Consider the following 20,483-nt stretch of genomic DNA (forward strand, 5'->3'; position numbering starts at 1 on the left):
ACATAGAAAGCATCTCATTTATTGATCTCTTATAAAACACATTTTTATGCACTTATGACAGTGGAATGCATTACAATTCATATTACACATATAGAGCACAATAGTTCACATCTCTAGTCATATACAAAGTATATTCATACCAATTAGTGTCTTCATACATGTATTTGGCATAATGATGACCTTCTCATTCCACCATCATTTCTAACCCCATGTTCTCTCCCTTCCCCTCCCACCCCTCTGCTCCAGAGTCCTCCCTTGTTCCCCCTCCCTACCCCACTATGAATCCGCCTCCTTATATCAGAGAGAACATTTGGCATTTGTTTCTTTGGGCTTGCCTAGCTTCACTGAGCATTATCTTCTCCAACACCATCCATTTATCTGAAAATGCCATGATTTTATTCTCTTTTATTGCTGAATATGTAGGATTTTGGAAGAACCCTGCATGTTTTTATGCAGAAATTAACAAGTTGATTCTAAAGTTTATATGAAAATGTTAAAGATATAGGAGAGCAAAAGAAATTTTAGAGAATCTAGACTACTTGACTTCACAATTCACTGTAGAGCTACAGGATTCAAGCCAGTGTGCTTTTGGCCTGGGAAGAGACATGCAAATCAACAGAATAAAATAGAATTCAAAGTAAACTCTCTTGTATTTAGTGAAGCTATTTCTTTTTTTTATAAATTCATTTATTTTTTTAAATACATGACAACACTGGAATGCATTTCAATTCTTATTACACATACAGAGCACAATTTTTTGTATCTCTGGATATAAAGTATGTTCACGTCAGTTTATGCCATTATATATGTTCTATTTTTTTGTACTACAATTCATAATACACATATATACCACAATTTTTCATATCTCTGTTTGTATATAAGGTATGTTGACACTCATTTCAAGTCTTCATATATGTACTTTGTATAATGATGTCCATCACATTCCACCATCCTTGCTAATCCCCTTCCCCCTCTCTTTCCCTCCCACCCCTCCCTAGAATTAATCTCATCCTCCCATGCTGTTCCTCCCAACTCAACTATAAGTCACCCCACTTATAGCAGAGAAAACATTTAACATTGTTTTTTTTTTGGAATTGGCTGACTTCATTTAGCATTATCTTCTCCAACACCATCCATTTACCTGCAAATGCCATAATTTTGTTCTTTTATCAGGCTGAGTAGTATTCCATTGTGTATAAATGCCACTTTTTGTTTATCCATTCATCCACTGAAGGACATCTAGGTTGGCTCCACAGTTTAGCTATTGTGAATTGTGCTGCTATAAACATTGATGTGGCTGTGTCCTTGTAGGGTTCTGTTGATTTCATTGTATAGTTATTTCACCTCTTTTGTTGATTCTCAGGTATCTTATTTTTTTTTTCAGGATATTATGAATGGGGAGTTTTCCTCATTTCCTGCTAAGAGGATTTGTGACTGATATACATAAATGCTTTTGATTTATGGGTGTTGACTTTATATCCTGCAACTTTGTTGAATTCATTTACTATTTTTTGAAGTTTATTTAACTTTTGTTTGGAAGATCTCTCTAGTGGTGAGAGAGGTGGGTTAAAATCACCCAAGATTATTGTGCTGGGAGGTCAATTTGACTCTTGAACTTGAGAAGAGTTTGATGAGCATAGCTGCACCATTGTTTGTGGCATATATATTTATGATTGTTATGTATTGTTGATGTATGGTTCCCTTGAACAGTATGGAACGTCCAACTTCATCCCTTTTGATTAGCTTTGGTTGAAGTCTACTTTATTTGATATGAGTTTGGAGACCCCTATTGCTTCCTCACTATATGTGAGTGGTATGATTTTCCCAACCTTTCACCTTCAGTCTGTGTATGTCTTTTTCTATCAAATGAGTATCCTGTAGGTATTATATTCTTGGATCTTTTTTAAAAATCTAATCTGCTAGCCTATGTCTTTTTATTAGTGAGTTTCAGCCATTAATGTTTGGGTGACTATTGAGATATGGTCTGTATTTCCAGTCATATTTGTTTATTTTTATTACTTAACGTGACTTGGTTTCCTCTTTGATTAGTTTTTCTTTTAGTGTACTACCTCCTTCTGCCAGTTATCAATGTTTTTCATTTCCTCTTCATGAAATAATTTGCCAAGGATGTGTTTTAGTGTCGGTTTTCTAGCTGTAAATTCTTTTAACTTTTGTTTATCATGGAAAGTTTTATTTCATCTTAAAATCTGAAGTTTAGTTTGGCTGGATACAAGATTCTTGGTTGGAACCCATTATCTTTCCAGTTTGAAATATGTTGTTCCAGGATCTTCTAGCTCTCAGGGAATGTGTTGAAAAATTTGCCGTTATCCTAATTGGTTTACCCCTATAAGTAATCTGATTCTGTTTGCTTGCGGCTTTTAAAATTCTCTCCTATTACTGTATATTGAGCATTTTCATAATAATGTGTCTTGGTGTGGGTCTGTTGTGATTTTGCACATTTGGTGTCTTGTAGGCTTCTTGGATTTGGATTTCCATTTCATCCTTCATGTCTGGAAGTATTTCTGATACTATTTCATTGAATAGATTGCTCATTCCTTTGGTTTGAACCTCTGTGCCTTCCTCTATCTCAATGACTCTTAAATTTGGTCTTTTTATGCTATGCGATATTTCTTGGGTTTTCTGCTTGTGGTTTCTTATCATTTTTCCTGTGCTTGTCTACATTCTTTTCAAGATGATATACTTTGTTTTTGTGGTCTGATGTCCTATCTTCTAAGTTGTATACTCTGCTGGTGATGCTCTCATTTGTGTTTTTAATTTGGTTCATTATTTCTTTCATTTCAAGGATTTCTGTTAAAATACATACATATATATATATATATATATATATATATATATATATATATATATCCTCAATCTCCCTGTAGATGTTATCTTCTGCTTCTTGGATTTGTTTATGTAGCTCATTGTCAAAGTGATCTTTCACTATCTGTATTTGTTGTCTAATGTCTTTTTCAAGATTCCAAAATATCTGAATAATGTAAATCCTGAAGTCTTTCTCTCTCATTTTTTTCTGCTGTTTCTGATAATTCTTCAAATGATGCATTGTCTTCAATTGTTTGTGGTATTTTCTTCCCTTGACTTTTCATGTTGCTGGTATTTCTTTCCTGCTCTGTGGGACTGAAGTGTTATTCTTTTTACCCTATAGATTTGTAGTGCTCTTGTATATTCCAAGATCCCTTCTTTTTGGGGAAGGACAATGTTGACAGTTCCCAATATCAACAATACATCACTTATGTGTACATTACTGCTATTAAGACATTTATAGTCTCAATGTCTAGTAATGTTAGATTCAATTATAATTTAAAATATAATCAGTAGTTTCATAGAAGATGTACACTTTCTTCTGGTGGTGGACAGAGAACTGGAGGTCAGGTATCTGACGTTATGTTAAGGGCAAAAGATGTGAGGGCAATGGATTAATAAAACTTAAGAAATTTGGAAGAGAACTCTAATCAAGAAGGTTAGTAGCAGGGGAATAGACAGGAGGTAATTTAGGGGAGACAAGTATGTGGGAGGACAGTAGAATGCATAAAAACAAACACATATATGTGTTTAGAAAATTACAAGAAGTAAAACTAATAAAAATTAGGAGGTTGAAGGAGAAAGAGAGGGAGGAAGAAAAATAAAAAGGAAGCAAAAAGAGAAAAAAGAGAGAGAGAAATAGAAAAAGGGGTGGCTTATGCAATTCCTTTATATTATATTATTCTGGTCACTCAGTTCTATTTCATGCAAAGTTCTTGGTTGTGGGGTTGTGGGGACCAGAGAAGGAGGGGTAGGGGCGAAAGAAAGAGGATAAAATGGAAGAGAAGAAAACAAAAAACAAAACAAACAAACAACAAAATACTCTCAGAGTTCCCTTTTCTTCTCTTTTCTTTCAGTAGGTGGAGTTGTCTATTCCAAGCTTGGTTCTCTTCCCTCAGGGTGGTGTAGGTAACCAGTGTGAGAAGACTAAAGCTCTTCCTGTCTTATCTGGGCTTCCCTAATCTTGGTCTCTCTGAGTTGCTCCTAAGGTTTTAGCCCCCTTTCCTCTATTGCTTATGAGGTCTCAGCTGGGGGACCTCACGCCCTCCACCTTAGAATTGCACCAGGTGGGCAGCTTCCTGGTGGCACTGCTCTCCTGTTCACCTGAGAGCTGATTTTGTGCTGATCATTTCTATACCGAGTTATTACAGCTGGGGGAGGGGATTTGGAACCCAGGTACCTGTTCAGTCACAGATCCGGCTGGTAACCACACCCACCAAAGATGGTGAGAAAGGTCGAGTCAGTCCTTTTCCCAGTCAGGGTGTCCAGTGAGGTGGGGGGAGCTGGGATGTCCTTGTGCTGTGCCTAGAATGTGGTCTGGGGACCTGCGTGATAGCAGAGCGTCCTCTGGAGTTCTGCCACTCCGCCGAGGTGTTGAGTTGGTGTCTCTGCTCCCCCACTTGAGAGTCGCACCTGTGCTCAAACTGTGGGCTTTGGGACCGAAGCCTGGAGTCTCACCTGAACACAGAGTTCTGCTTGGTGTTCACAGCTCTGGTGGATTCTGCGAAAATCCGCTGGATGGAGTCCTGTCACATGCGCTGAGATGTTGTGTTTCCTCAAGGCAAGACCTGGAGGAGGAGAAGCCACCTGATAGCTTTCTCTGATTCAGGCACAGAGAAGCTAGAAACAGGATCTCCTCTACTCTGCCACCTTGCATCCCAGTCAACCGATTTCTGACAGAGATGCCAAAGTACTTCCGTGGTCTTTCAATAAATGGTGCTGAAATAACAGATATCCATAATGTGAGGGATGAACCTCAAACCTTATTTCAGTCAACTCTAAAATGAACAAGAACCACACACCTAAACATACAACCTAACACTATCCATCCTTGAATTCAAGGTTATAAAGGGCAGCTGCCTATTTTAATAAATAAAGAATGTTTTAGGAACACAGCCATGTTGATGTATTGTGTATAATTGCTTTTAAGGATTATGAAGTATAATGGTAGTAGAGATAAAAGACTGTACAGGTGTTGATAATTTTTGAAACTGAGGTTGTATACACAGAGTTCAAATACTCTTGGGCCTACTTTCATGACTGTTTGAAATTTCCCATGATAAAAACTTGTTTTTTTTTTTTTTAGTCTACCTTCAGATCTACTCTGGGCTATCTCAAGATCATCCCCATAAGCTCCATCACTCTCCTTCCCATTTCTCTCCAGCAAGGCTCAACCAATCCTAGAGTCCCCTGAATGTCCTGTGGAAGCCAGCCATTCATTCTAACATGCTAAGCACAGATGTGACATCATGGTGGTACTGAATGAATATTAGAGAAATATATTATAAGTAAAATTATGGAAGGTTCTGTCTACATACACCCTGAAGTTGAAACTGAACTTACCCTTCCCTAACACTTCTATAAACAGGTTAATTAGTTCCTACTTCTTCCTTTCAAAGGAAGACTATGGGACTAGACTGTAGTTCAGTGGTGGAGTGCTTGCCTAGCATGCCTGAAGCCCTGGTTCAATATGTAACACCACAACAAATAAAATAAAAAGGAAGACTGTGACATTTGAAAACTTTCTCAGCAATACATCCTGAAACTTTCTTCAAGAAAAATAAAACTCTTATCAAGGGAGGCATTATTGCTGAATATCTGCTCTATGAGCAAGGTGGCTCATTTCCTTATCACATAATAATAAAGACAATTAATAAAACACATACCACTTTCCACAGAAAAGACCAGAATGTGCTCCCAACCTTTATCAATCCCCTGGATTCTTTACACACATGAATTATCTTTATGTGTGTGGCTCATCACCATGATGAAAGTGAGTGGGAAATTAAAAAGAAACAGCAAACCAACTACTCTTCAGAGCTATTGTCTGTGACTTGTTGTCTCAAATCAAGTGGTTCTGGCTTGATTTGAGACACCTGCACATTCTGGCCACCTACAGAGCTTTCTTTCAGATTCCTCAATGGCTCAGAGCACATGGCTGCACTGTCAAAGCAGTGAGATCCTAGTAGACATTAGAGATAACCAGCAATTCTGTGCAGAAAGCCTCCCCACTTCTGTGCTTATTAAAGTTACCTTTCACTTTCAAGCTCACACAAAAATATCACTTCATTCCCTCCATTGAAAATAATCATTCCTTTGGCTCTAGTATTTGTTATTGTATTCTGCCACTCATTAAATGGAAAGGTTCTACAGGGAGTCTGTCTAGCATAAAGTGAGACCCTGCTAAATTTTCAGAGTGAATGGTGAATAAATTATGATGGACGAGCATCAGAATTCTTCCAGAATCCCTTCTGGGAATCATCTTTGTTCAATGGTAGTACTAACCCCCTGGGACCAAGAGCAGTTGTAAAGGCCCACATTCCTAGGTCAAGGACTTTTGCAGGTGGGAGGTGAAGGGGATGATAATTGAGAAGTTGTTCTATTTTCCAGAGGTGGAGTGGGCTGGTGTTACCCTACGTTCACTGAATAGTGATTCTTCAACTCAGCTAAACTTCAATATCCTGCCAACTTAGGGGCTGAAACTTTTCTACCTGGGCCCATCGGGCTTTCTTCAAATTCAGTCTGAAAGGTTTTATCAAAATCATGAGACCAGAGCTATAGGTATTGTCAACCTAATGAGGCTTAAGTGTCACTGTTCCTCACTTGCACAGTTCTAACAATGAAGTAGCATTTCTAAGTTGGCATTTCTGGCAAACTGCTTAAAGAACTCACTGCAGGGAAAAGGATCTAAATCTCAAAGACACACATGTATAATGTACTGTGATTTATTTACTCATCCTAAATACTCACCTTCACATCTAATTTTGAATTATTTTTCATGAAGAGGGAGACCCTACACCCAAACTCAATAAGGAGGTGAAGTGAACCCAAAGAAGAAAAGAACAAAACTGATATAGAACAAAAAGCTGCCTGCTGTTTAGAAATGGTCTTGGAATATTCACAAAACACCTAACACTCCTCCCTTCCCCCAAAAGATCCAAAGAACTCAGTGGATGTCAAAGATCCAAATGACTCAGTGTGGAACCCTCTCCTTGGTCTCTAAGGCAGGGACAGTAGTGAAAAAGTGAAATAAACCAGCACCTGTCTGACTCAAAGAAAAGGACAGTCCTGGTCCACTTGGTTTCCACAGAAGGGGGGCGACCTTTGGAACACCAGATTTTTATCACCCACAGGGTCTTGGGGTATCCTGGCCACATACTCACAGGGACATACTCTCCTTGTAGCAGTTGGGATCTCCCAGCTTATCAATTCCAATTTACACCCTAACTTTGTGTGCTAAGGTCATGGTTGAAAAATGGTGAATGGAAACAGAAGGGACAGTAATAAGGAAAGGACAGAGAAGAGGTAGGATAGAGAGGCAACAGAGGGGGCACTCAGAAATAAAGGCAAGGAGAGTGTCCCTGCACCTTTAGACCCCTCCCCCCTCCCCAAAGTAGTCATCAACCAAGGCCTAGATGAGGTGAAGTGGGTAAAGAAAAAGTAAAAAGGGAACAGCACTTGTTAGTTTCTTTACCTAGGTACTCATCAGAATGAAATTTCAGGAAATGTCACAACACTTACAAAAAGATCCCAGTGGGAAAGACGATTGTGAAGACCCGAAAACCAAGAAGGAAAAGTCAAGTTAACCCGTGAGTATCCTGAGTATCACGAGTATGGCTCTGGTCCGCAGCTGCCTCAGTGAAGTCCTCCTGCTCCAACTGCTCACTGATCACCAAGGACCACAGTGTTCCGGTTCCCATAGTGCCCGCTCCTGACGTCTACCGCTCCTGGGCGCCCATCCCAAGGTTCCATCCTCCGGGAAGACCCCGCCCCGCCCGCAGCCGCCTCCCCTCTGGGACCACCGCATGACCCTGTGGCCGCCCTGACCCTGGATGGCAATTGGTCAGCAGCCATCTCTGCAGTCCCCAGCCCAATGCAGCGCCAGAGCGAACACCGCCATCCCACACTCATCCCCGCGCTTCCTCCAGTCTCCAGGACTCAATCTCCCGCCAAATGCATGGAAAGACAGGGCCAGAGCTCCCTGCCTCCATCCCCACGCATGGCCCTTGGATGCCCTATCAAGCCACCTCCAAGACCACCCTGTCCACATAAGCCCCTCCCCGCCATGCACTGCCAAGTCCCCCAGAGACCAGCCACTGGCCAGAGCTCAGGGGGGTGGAACCAGGGCCAGTGGCAGATGAGGGCGGTTGTGGATCACAGGCTATCCGCTGTGAAGCGCACTGATCCAGTCCCCCAGAGGCAGGTGGATGCCCTAGAGAATAAGCCTGACAGATAATTCTTGGAGCCCCTGCTGCCAGCAGTGCTAAGGCCAGCAAAAAGAAGCAGACCATTACCAAGGAGGATGAGCGAGGGGAAAGGAGACCTTGGAGCATTGTGCCCAGGAGGCCCGGGAGGGCACTCAACCTGCTGCTCAGAAGAAAACGACTGGCCATCATGACTTGAATGGCACTTTCACCCAATTCGTCCTCTGAGCTTGCTGCCAGCACCTACCCTGCAGAGTGGGGCTGCAGTCTGCAGAAGCTACAGAAGTGCATGGAGGGGGGGGGGCTCTGGCCATTGGCAGATTGGATCCCTTGTCTCAGTGACAGTGTGCCAATGGCTTTTTCCATCACCTAGTCAAGGCTGATGGTGACACAGAGGGGAGGTTATGTGTTGGCCCAAGAAGTTCTGGCACCCGCTATAAGGAGCCCTGGGTTGCCTGCGGCCAGATTCTGACTCTGATGTGGGAGACATAGAAGAAGTGGAACAGGATTTCATTGGCGAGGACCCTGCCGTCAACCCAAGCAGGAGAACAGACCAGGACTGGGAAATGGCGTTGGCAGCTTCCTCCCTGGCCTAGGTGGCAGAATACACAGGTCCCAAGCTCTTCAAGGAGCCCAGTAGAAAGTCCAACAAGCCCATCATCCACAAGGCCATCTCCCACTGCTGGGAAGGTGAAGGAGCCTCACAAGAACCCCATATTGGAGGAGCTGGAGAAGTGTGACGCCAATCACTACTTCATCCTATTTCGTGACACAGGCTGCCAGTTCAGGGCGCTGTACTGCTACTACCCGGACACCAAGGAGATCTGCAAGCTCACGGGCCCAGGGCCCAGGAGAATCACCAAGAAGATGATCGGCAAGCTGTACAAATACAGCTCGGGCTGGAAACAGTTCAACCTGATCCAGCCAAGACCATGTCTGTCAGCATGGACACCCTCTCCATCCATAACCACTGTGGCAGCCCAAGTGGCCCGCAGTGCCAAAGCAGTACCAGACTCGTAAGTGACCCCAGTGCAGCCTGAGGTCTGAGGACGCCGTTGGGATCCATAATTACTGTGTCGTCTACTGGGGAAAGAGACACTGACCTTTTTCAGAGGCATTTAGACCACAACACAAGCCCTCTCTCATCTCCTTGCATGCACAGAGCATGCCAGGAGGGCCAGAGGGGGGTGCATGTGCCCTGTTTTCAATAGCAGCTGCGGTGGTGCCTACTGACCACCGCGGCCCTCAGACTTCATGCATCGAGGTCTCCAGCGTGTGTCTCCATTGCTTGCCCCTCTAAAGGCTGCCTGCCCACCCTCCTGTTGGCCAGAGGCAGGTGTGCTCTGCAGTCAGGTGTGTGAATGTCTTCCTGAGAGGAGCTCATGTGGAGTCTTTTTATTTGAGAAGTTGTCTATTTATTGATTGTGTCTACTGCTAACCTCTACATTCAGTTCTGGGATGTCTGAACAAGTTCTTGTTCCTTGCTACTCAGAGAAGTTTACTGAGATTTCCAGTCCACTAAAGGCACTGAAAGCAGCAGTCGGTCTCTGCGGGATCCTTTTACAGGCATGGAGATGGTGACTTCAACAGGCAGCCGTGAGGATGGCAGGGGTACTACTGGCTGGTGATGGCCTGCTGTGAGGTGGCAGCTGGGCCAGCAGTGGCTGTGCAGGTGAAGCTGGGTAGGGGCTGGTGACCTGTTCACTTATATATTATTATATATTTAAGTATATATATTTAGTTGTACATGGACACAATACCTTTATTAATTTTTTTAATGTGGTGCTGAGGATTGAACCCAGTGCCTCAGTGCCTCACATGTGCAAGGTAAGCACTCTACAGGTGACCCCCAGCCCCAACCCTTAAATGTGTTACTTTTATTTAGCTTTTTTTTTTTTTTTTACTTTTATTTGGCTCCAAAAATTAACAGATTATTTATTTCTATTCTTTAAAAGTTGAGAGTCATTTTGTTATAAATGAGCTAGAAATTTACAACATGAGTTCAAAGGAGGCATGAGTTAGCAATTCTTCTACAGTTTCTGGTAAATACGGAGTTTTAAGCTTCTAGTGTAAGATTCACCACCCAATGTTTTGTTTAAGTGGATCCTAAAATATTTGTGGGGTAAGTGACATATCTGGTGATGATAAGCTTTCTGGGAGGTAAAGTTTCTCCCATTTTATAAAAAAATATTCAAGTAAAATAGGATTGTTAAAAACCAATATCTCCCAGGTTTATAAGGCGAAGACAAGGAAATCATACTTGGTATAGTTTGCACTACGGGCAGGAAGGAGAAAATAAATAATCAAGCAAAATCAAAGTAGGAGGAGACCACTATTAATGAAAAGAAGAGAAATCCTATGAATTTCACAAAACTTGCATAAGAATGATATGCTTCATACATACCATTATATACAATAACCCTCATATAGGTATCATGTAGGTATTGATATTTGTCCGAACAAAGATGTTATATAGGAATACAGGAGAGATGATATATAATTATTATTACAGTCACCTGAAAATAGAAAATCTTTAGAAATATGAGAAGAATGAGAGAGAGATGTCATGAAAAGCAGATGCCCTATTAAATAACAACAAGAAATTAGTGTGAAGGTATGTGGGACTAAACAGAGGTTTCAAACTATCCTTACAAAATCTTGACTGGAGCTGGTTTCATGCTCTGGTATCTGTGGGAGTTGTGCAGGGGACCAAAAACTGAGCCATGGGATGAGTCTTGACAGAGATTGTGGGAACCCATGGAGACGTAGAAGGCCAGTGGGAAGAAAAGGTGTTCACCAGTATATGTTATCATATGTGTGTGAAGAACAATGCACCCCTGATGCTCACTGAGCTCTTTCAAGACAGCTGTCCTTGTGCAAGGCAGGTGCTCCTGATCTGGCATGACCCTTGCCTCCTCCTGCATTGAGGGTCTAATATCTCAGATGAGGGTGCCACCTGAAGTGAACACCAGAGAGTAAGATGATCCTGACCCAGATGAAGTGGGCTTGCAGGGCTGAAAGCTCAGTCTTCACACCTGAGCAAAGTGGACCTTGGTTGAGAAGGACACTGAGGACATGGCCATGGAGACAGATGGAGAGGATGGACTGAGTGTGGAATCATCAGGGAGACCAATCTGTGCACTTTCTTTTTGAGGTTGTACTTTATTTCAAAGAGAGTGGGAAAGGAGATAAAGGAGCTGGATATGTCATGACACAGAGTTGTGGACCTAGGATTATACACTGTTACTGAAAAAATGTTCTATATCAGATGAAAAATTCCTAGACATCATTTTGTTTTATATTGTCAGAAAGACCTATTGACTTGATATTACATAGTGAATGCTTTAATTGGACAATTTGTTTACTGAATTATCACTATGAAAATTATTTAATTAATGATACCACACATGTATAAATGTAGATATTATTTATCAGGTCTCTGAAATAAGGGAATTGAGATGTAAATACTTACAAAATCCACGTGGCCAAGGACAGTCCAGGACCTGAGGGCAGTTTTGATACTAATCCCAATCCTGCTCACTTCATGATATTGGAGAATCTCAGATTTCAGTCTGACCCTAGGAGAACATGGAGAGGCCTCAACACCCTACAACCAACACTTGGATTTGGGCTTCCTCTTCCCCTTTCCTTCCCTACCTTGGAAGAGCATCCATTATTTTGCAGAATTAGTATTGATCATAAAGCTCTAGTTGGTGCAGGAAAGGCTCAGGCTGACTTTGCTATCACCATCAAAGTGTGGATCCAGTTGCATTCCAAGACAAGTTTTCCTTTGGGCTCTTGACTCCATGTGTGCATGTGAGGCTTGCACCTCTCGCATGTTGGGGCTCACCTCTCCATTCAAGAGTCCATGGGGACAGGCCTCCTAGGTGGGGAACTGAAAGAGAAAGAGAGTCCAGTACTGATCCCAGATCTCCCTCTTTTAAGCACTTTGAGAACATCCATTTTGATGTCCCCACCTGTCAGTGAAACCATCTAGTGACCAGGCACAAAGATAGACAGCAGCTATCAGAAAGAGATGTCAACTTTCCTGTGTATGTCTGGAATGTTTTGATGGCAAGTGCTGAGACAAAAATGTTTCCTGAAGCCATCCTCTTTGAGTACAGGGGTTGGGGGGGGGGTCGAAGAGGCAAACTATTAATATTAGCTCTATATTGTTAAGTGTAGTTGACATCCCTAGAGAGAACATGCTCTAGAGGCTCCAGACATGGAAAGAACGAAAAAGTTATTGGTGTCTATTCACAGGGATCAATAAATAGAACCTCCAGGTTTGGGGATACCATGAGATGGGGAATTAAGTAACTGCATAACACATTCTATGTAAGGGGAACTTTACATGATTTTGAAAGTCTGTGAATTCCCTGTTGTCCATGGGGCACCCATACCTACACATATAGAGTCTATTGACATCTGGAGGGTGTTATCTTCTTCTAAGCAAGGTAGAAAGGGCTATCTATTATTGTCACTAAAGGGGTCAGATGTGCTACACATTCTCAATGTATAGGTCCTTAGAGATTTAACAGGTGCATAATCCTTCTATTATCAGCATCTGTTTAGAAGGGTCTTCTCAGTTCTCCCTAATAAAATTATTTGGGCAGATCCAAGATGGCAGAATAGAGGTGGTCCTGTTTCTGGCTGCTCTGTGGCATGAAACCAAGAAAGCAGACAGGCAGCTTCTCCACAAGGTCTTACCTAGACAGAATACAACATCTCAGAGAGTATGAGAAGAATCCTATACAGTGGATTTTTGCAGTGTATTCATAAGCATCACATAAAACAATTTCCTATTTCAAAACATGTTTATATAAGATTTGATACATATTTTCAAGCATACATTCTTATGAATATTGATGTTTCTCAATATACAGATTTGTTCCCCAACCCTCTACCTTAACTCAACCCAAACTTTAGTACTAAATCTTACCACTATACCTAAACCTAATTATACTTGTCAGCATATATAATCATGAATATTCAGTATATTTGAGTTCTATGTTCAATTACCAATGTATATACCAAAGGTATATACATCATTATATATTCCTAGACACAATTTATCCTCAACCTAAACTTCATTTTATATAAAAGCATATATTGTAATATAAATATTATGTGTATTTTGTCATAACAATTATCAATGGTATATTTGCATATATATTATTATATATTCCTATATATACATTCATCACCAAGTTTAATAAGTGTATTCATGACTCACATTAAAACTTTCCCAAGTTCAAGACATATATATATATATATATATATATATATATATATATATATATATACACACACACACACATATATATATGTATTTATATGTGTGTGTGTATATACATGTATTCTCATACATACTTTCACATGTACCATTTCAGCCTTGTGTTTGAATTTCTTATTTTGATTAATAGGCTAGCAGTTGAACTAAAATAGCTTTGAACAACCAAAACATAAAAATTAGGAAGAATCGCAGCAAGCAAAAGCAAACAAACAAAAAACTAGATCAAACAAAAAATCCCAAACATTCTATGTTCTTACATAAAATTAAATGTTGTAATTATGTTAGTTCTTATTAAATGTACTTAGTGAAAAAGACTAATAGTTTTTGGATTTGAAAAATACGTTAAGAATACAAGTTGGGAATATATAAGAAAATTCTGAAAAATGAAGAGTAGGGAACTGGTTAGAAAGTAAGGTGATAAGAAAAAAACTAATAAATATTAGAACAAAAACTACAGTAGTTAAGTGAATGTGTAGGCAGATAACTTCAACAATAATCCCTAAATGTAGGTCCTACTATTAAAAAAAAATCAATGACTGAAAAAAGGCATTACCATAAACATATTCAACTTGAATTTAGAGTGCAACAATTTTTAAAAAACCTAAGTGATTTTTATCTCATATCAGATATAACTGTTAAAAAACCCATAAGTCCAAAGGAAAATAGAAGGAATGTTTATTAAATTGTGTGTCTGATTAAAATTTGAAGGGAGAGAAGAGATAAGTAAAAATTAAAGATTTGATTAAAGAAAACTTAAAAGCCTTTGTGAGTTAAACAAAAAATTCTGCTAGCCAAAATAACAAAACCAAATATATTAGGAAAACAAATATCAGGAAAAAAGTTGGAGCTGGTGGGGATGTGACTTAAGCGGTAGTGCGCTCGCCTAGCATGCGTGTGGCCCGAGTTCCATCCTCAGCACCACATACAAACAAAGATGTTGTGTCCGCCGAAAACTAAAAAATAAATATTGAAATTCTCTTTCTCTCTCTCTAAAAAAACAAACAAACAAACAAACAAAAAGTTGCAGCCAAAATGACAAGATTTCAATACTGCTTTATAATTTTATAATTCAAGACCCATACAAATAGAAAAAACAAAAACAACAAACCACTAAGCAAATTCCTTGAGTTCATTATATCAACACATTGAGGATTTAAATAAGTAAAGTTAGCAAGTTTGATAAGTTAACCTAAAACCATTTGATAGTTACAGGTTTAGATTTTTAGGTTAAGACCTTTTATCTGAAGATAAAGGTATTTATCTGCATTAAAAAAATGAAGCAATACTACTTAAGGCAAAAGTTAAATATATCAATTTAGGTTATACATATACACACATATATATTATTCAGTAAAATAAAATAAAAGTGACAAAATCTTTATTGGTTACTTCAGTAGAAACTATTTATGTATGTCTATTTGACATGTTGTATTTGCATTTAATAAGTTGAAAGGAAAATAAAAAGTTCATGGTATTGAAGACATACAAGAGGAGTGCATAGTTGCTAATAGATCAGTAATAGAATAGGTCTAAGTTTGGGGATATGATGAAGGATCAAGATCCGAGATGGGGAAAATTGGAAGTCTTTTCTATGACCAGTATAGGTAGAGGAGGTAAAAGTGGACATGAATTTGGATTATAAAACAAAAAAGGTATTGGCTTCAGTTTTCTCACTCTAGGCCTCTGATAATAGATGAGGAGAGTGACTAGAGATCTTGAGAAAAATGGTAGAAGTTTTGAAATAGCTACTATGGGAAATAAGAAAGGTAACTGAGAAGAACCAAGTAAGAATACTGTTAAATAGACTTGAGAGCATAACTGAGCTTAGAAACTGTGTTTGTAATGATGCCAATTAGTATTATACATTTCTTAAACAGTCGGGAAACAGATAACAGGAGCCAAAAAGAGACAGCAAGAGCATATAGTACAGGAGATGTAAATTAAGGATAAGAGTGGCTGGGGGATAGAGCTATTTGTATTTGTGGCTCAAGTGACTAGATTTGTTGAACAAATCAGGGTAGAAAGAAATTACACTTAGGATGGTGTGACATTTTGGGGAACCAATGAGAACAATTCTAGTCAGGATGATGTATGGAAGAAAGATAAGGTTGGGATGGAGGGGATGATGGAGCTTTCAAGGTTGGAGAGAGGAACTGGTCCAGGTATTGATAACTAGGACTGGCTGTGTTGGCAGAGACAGAGATTAATGAACTTTCACTGAACAGGCAATGGGAGAGGCAATTATAGGGTATGGGGTTGCATGAAAGTTTTCACTGAATAGTGACATGAGAACTGAACTCTCATTTAATAGTGATTTTCATTTTTGTCTGGAAAATAATTGCTTTCATTCATCTGAATAAATAATCTTAACTTTTAGATTGAATTAGATGAAATTTCCATTTGAATAGGCCCAAATGATTAACTATAAACAATTTCATCTGATACAAGCAAGTAGTTTAAATAATATCAGCAACTAATAGCCTATGAAATTTTCTCTTGATCAGTAACTGGCATCATGGCTCTCTCCATCTGATTTTTATGGAACTTACATGTGATTGGTTAACAGATGTGGAGAACTAGAAAACTGAAATCTAAAAAGTATGCCTTAGAAAATATTTGTTAATTCTGCTGTCAAAATTTTTGAAACATATCGACACTAGATTGTATAACTTTACATGGATTATCTAGATTGTGGTTCACAAAAATTCTATAAGGTAGAAACTCAACTGGTCACCATTTTGCCAGGAATAAGCACAGAGAGGGTGGGTCACTTGTTTAACATACACCTGGCAAAAAAAAAAACCAAAACAAACAAAAACAAAACCAAAAAACAGAGGATCCAGGATTTGAACCCAAAGACTTTGGCTCCAAGATCTGTCCACTAAAGCTGGGAACAGAAATGCTTACTTAAAATGAGTGGTTTTAGCCAAATTTCCTACCTGATGATCCGTATTCATTTTGTTTTTTTCCCAGTACAAAGTCAGGGGTGAAATGAATGTACTCTGCTTTCTCTCCACATTCTGTGAACTGCCTGGTGTAGGGTTCATCTCTGCCTGGGAGGGCTGGTGCTGCAACTCTAACATCAGCCTGAGAATGTTTCAAAAGATCATTAAAACATGAAGAACACAAATGATAATATTTAGTTAGAAAGACTATGAGACAATCAGTTGTGGTAAATCTGAGAAGCATCTGAGAATATTCTTTTTTTTTTTTAATTAGAGAAGACTTTGATAATTACCTGATCGTAGCTCTCATGTTTTGGCCTCTTGTATTCAGGACTTCCTTCCCAATTCTTAGGAATTAATATAGAAACATTTTTGAAAAAAAATCTTTTCTGTGTAGCTTCAAATAAATAGGTAGATGCTGTAGTGACCGTGTCCTATTTCAAAGAAAAACAATATGTGCGTATTGCTGAGCAAGAATGGACTGACAGAGCAGGACTTATCTTTGCTATCTCTCTCTTGTACCTTTCAACACAAAAGCACTTGTCCGATGAACATTGTCTCTACCCGCTGTCCCATTTCTGCAACCTGTCAAACTCAGACTAATGCTTTGTCCTATACATTGAAAGTGTTCTCAGTCTTCTGTTCTCTTACCCCGAAAGACAATTGCTTATGCTTGGTATTTAGAGGAAATGATTAATTTGAATATGCACCTGGACTTTAGAGTAATTTTCTTTGTCTCAGTACAGTTGTTAGTACTTTCTGGTTCACAGGTTTTGGTTGATTTATGTAATACTCTGAAGTTTAATTACCTCATCTCTTTAACGAACCTTTGCTACACACCTATCTTGACGGTTGTCATAAAGATGGGATGAATTAGAAAATATTCTGCCCATAAGCAGTCTTAAACTGTTTGATATCATTACTAAAAATCTGAGTCAAGAACATCTTTAACGGATGAAGCTGAGGGGGACAGTCTGTAGGAATTGGTATGGGGCAGGTTTCCTTCCCTACCATATCCATGGGGAAGCAACATGGTTGGGTATCAATGGATGGGGTTACAGAGAAACCCATAGTAGTGGTAAATTTTTGATTGTGGAACTGTGGTTCTTCCGCCAACCTGAAAATAATATCACCTAATATTTAGTAACATGATCCCAAATTTACAATGCTTAATAAGACAAATTGCCTCTCCACAGAGGGGAAGTCAATGGGTAAAATGCATTTATGGTGATTAATTCGACATGACCAAGCCCCTGAATAATTGTAAAATCCTGAGTAATGAGTGGTAATGGCAACTTCTTTATCAGCTCTAAGGACCCCCATTCTCACTGTCATTTTTTTTCAGGACAGGTTCTTCTGTGATTCATCCTCCTTTACCATAAGCCTACAAAAGAACTGTTGTTCAGGAATTCAAGGGCTCCTTCCGGGCTTTCTTATGTAAGAGAGTCCAATGTGCTGACTCACATGTACTGTAAGAAGTCAGCAACCTGATTGTTTCAGAACCATAGGATCAGTCAGAAGGCCAGAGTTCAGAGAACTGAAGGCCCAGTGGACTGGCTGAGAATTAGGAAAACAGGCTTTGGAGAGCTGAAGAGTAGGTGCTGACCTAATTCAGATGAAAGAATTGTCTGTGTTTCCTAAGGATGCTTCTCTTCATTTGTCGCCCCCCCCACCCCGCTTTTTTTAGTGGGTGGTGTGATATTTAGGTCTCAGCAGGTTGTCACATTCTGTTCAAATGATGGTTCTCTTTTCATATGGGAAGAAAGTATATTTGTTGGTTCAAATTGAGTTATGGATTGAACAGCATTGCTGTGTATGATTGTGTGAGTCAGGAATTGCATAGCTCTAAGGGATTGTGTTTACTTTGGAGTTTCAATGCCCAAGTGGGCTGTTTTGAATAGTGGTGGACTCTGAGGTTATGGAGGGGAACACTTGCCACCCCCTGGGGTATCCTGAACTAGCTCATAATTGTTCCCTAAGATTTGGAAGCAGGAGCCCCATAATATTCCTTCTAAATTCTTTCTCAGAGTTCCTACAATAATCTAGTGTTTGCAGAAGTAATTACTCTCATACCAAGAATAAATATTAAAACATAGAAAAAGGAAACTTGAAAATTGAACACCTCAAATATCCGTAATAATGGGTTTAAGACCACATTGGTTTATAAGATTTTATGAAAGAACATGTTGGTTTGAGTTTTTGCCATCTTATTCAAGCCAGAACTCAAAAACATGTCTATCAGTCTTCAAAGCTCATGAGCAGGATCTCAGTTCTGATTATATTTAGTGTGACCTGGGAAAAATTTTCTATTTTTTCTGAACACCAGATTTCTTTTCTGTGTAATGTGGATGATAGTATTTCACTCATTTACTGGATGATCTAAAAATAAGAACTTTGTAGAAAGCTAATAAAATGCAAGAACTATTGTGAAATCTAGGCATGTCTTCAAGGACTTTAATTTACCTTTCAGTTTTCAAAAGAGGACCATGTTAAGAAACTTTTTAAACTCATCAAAGCATTCTATCAAATACTGATTTCTTAGTTCAGAAATGTTTAAAATTGAACGTACAGTTTAGCTCTGTACACTAAGACCTTACAATTAAGATTTATTTGTGCTATGTGCTCTTCCAACCCATATTTTCAACTAAAAGGAATTTTTATCTTTTCTGGAATTCACCAGGTACCAATAAACAAACACCTGTATGCTGCAACAAAATTTATAGGGAATGAACAATAAATAGTAGCCACGGATTCACCAAAGAAGACATTTAAAGATGAAAATGAGGACACAGTCCTGGAAATGAATACAAGGAATGAGTACATGTAGAAGTCAGAGAAAGAGAGAAACAACTCACATCACCTGTAAGCCCAATCTCTATATTACGTGGTATTTTATGGTTGATAGAAAGTTTAGAAAATTGCTATCCTTCATTTAAGATTGGGATCTTTCTCTTCTGTTTGCACTCAGCTAGTGGATTCATATCCTTTACACATTGAGGACTCTCAAATTTTTACCTGCACACAAATTTTAACCATAAATTCAGTTTCCTGCCTTCTCCACTTGGATGTCTAATAAGCATCTTAATTTCATAATGCCCTAAACTAACTCCAGATCTCCCCATTGATGACCATTCTCCACTAACAGTTGTTCCTTCCTAATTGATGATAGTTCATCCTTCCTAGTGTTTAGACAAAAGTCTAGAACCTTTCTTGAGTATTACTTTCTTTCCTAAATTCCCCTATCCCACACTCATCTAAACCATCAGGAAACATTGTACATTTTACACTCAGACTTTGTTCAGAATCACACACATTAACTATCTCTTCCACAATATCTCTGTCCTTGTCACCATCACTTCTCACCTGCTACAGCTTCCTACTTGGGTCCTTCTATACCTCTGTGGTACATCAGAATTTACACAGGATGGGTGACAAGTGCCAATCCTCCACCATTTCCATCACCCCACAGTCAGAGCTGTCTCAGAACATTTAGGAGAATGCCAACTCTTCTGCTCAAACTTTCCTATAGATTCACATCTCAGAGTAGTTACCAGAGTCTTTCCAGTGGTCTGGGCTGTGTTTCATCTCCAGTTTCAGCTAGCTACACCCTTCCTCCTGTTCATCCACATCTTTTCTTTGGTCACAGCAAGCATCCTGTCACCTCCATGCTGTGCCCAAACCACAGGTTGTCAGTGGGCTCTTCCCTCACTCACCTCCATCTCTGCTGAGATGTCACTTCATCACTGAAGTCTTCCATGATGATCATACATGAAACTAACATGTTCCCCTGATTCCAGTCCCACCCACACTCTGTACTCCCTCTCCTGATTTGGTGTATTCCGAGCAACCTGCTAACATCTGACCTGCTGATTTACTCATTTTTATTAATTAGATCTCTGAAAAGAATACACACTCCATGAGACCAGGGGCCTTTTCCTTTCATTCACTGCTCTTTCCTCTAGCATACCATGAGTTAAACACTTATTTAAAAAGAGA

The 20,483-nt window shown here is 39.5% G+C and overlaps 1 protein-coding gene and 1 long non-coding RNA gene across 2 annotated transcripts in view; both read right to left on the reverse strand.

Annotated features, from left to right (window-relative positions):
- Nucleotides 1-4,519: 4,519 nt before the first annotated feature.
- LOC308655392 lies at nt 4,520-13,620 on the reverse strand. The gene is made up of 3 exons (XR_014023463.1): nt 11,904-13,620; nt 11,719-11,824; nt 4,520-4,761 (listed from the first exon to the last, which is right to left on the reverse strand). It is a non-coding gene; the product is annotated as an uncharacterized lncRNA (long non-coding RNA).
- A 2,844-nt stretch (nt 13,621-16,464) lies between these two features.
- LOC308655526 (uncharacterized protein) overlaps nt 16,465-20,483 on the reverse strand; it is a gene marked incomplete at both ends in the record, with an annotated part of 166,739 nt that continues 162,720 nt past the window's right edge. Inside the window, 2 exons of the mRNA XM_081305605.1 lie at nt 16,465-16,629; nt 16,781-16,834. Of these exons, the coding sequence (XP_081161731.1) occupies nt 16,465-16,629; nt 16,781-16,834 (219 nt within the window). The remainder of the gene's footprint in view (nt 16,630-16,780; nt 16,835-20,483) is intronic.

Source organism: Spermophilus citellus, assembly GCF_964194105.1.
Source record: "Spermophilus citellus genome assembly, chromosome: 9".
NCBI classification, from domain to species: domain Eukaryota; kingdom Metazoa; phylum Chordata; class Mammalia; order Rodentia; family Sciuridae; genus Spermophilus; species Spermophilus citellus.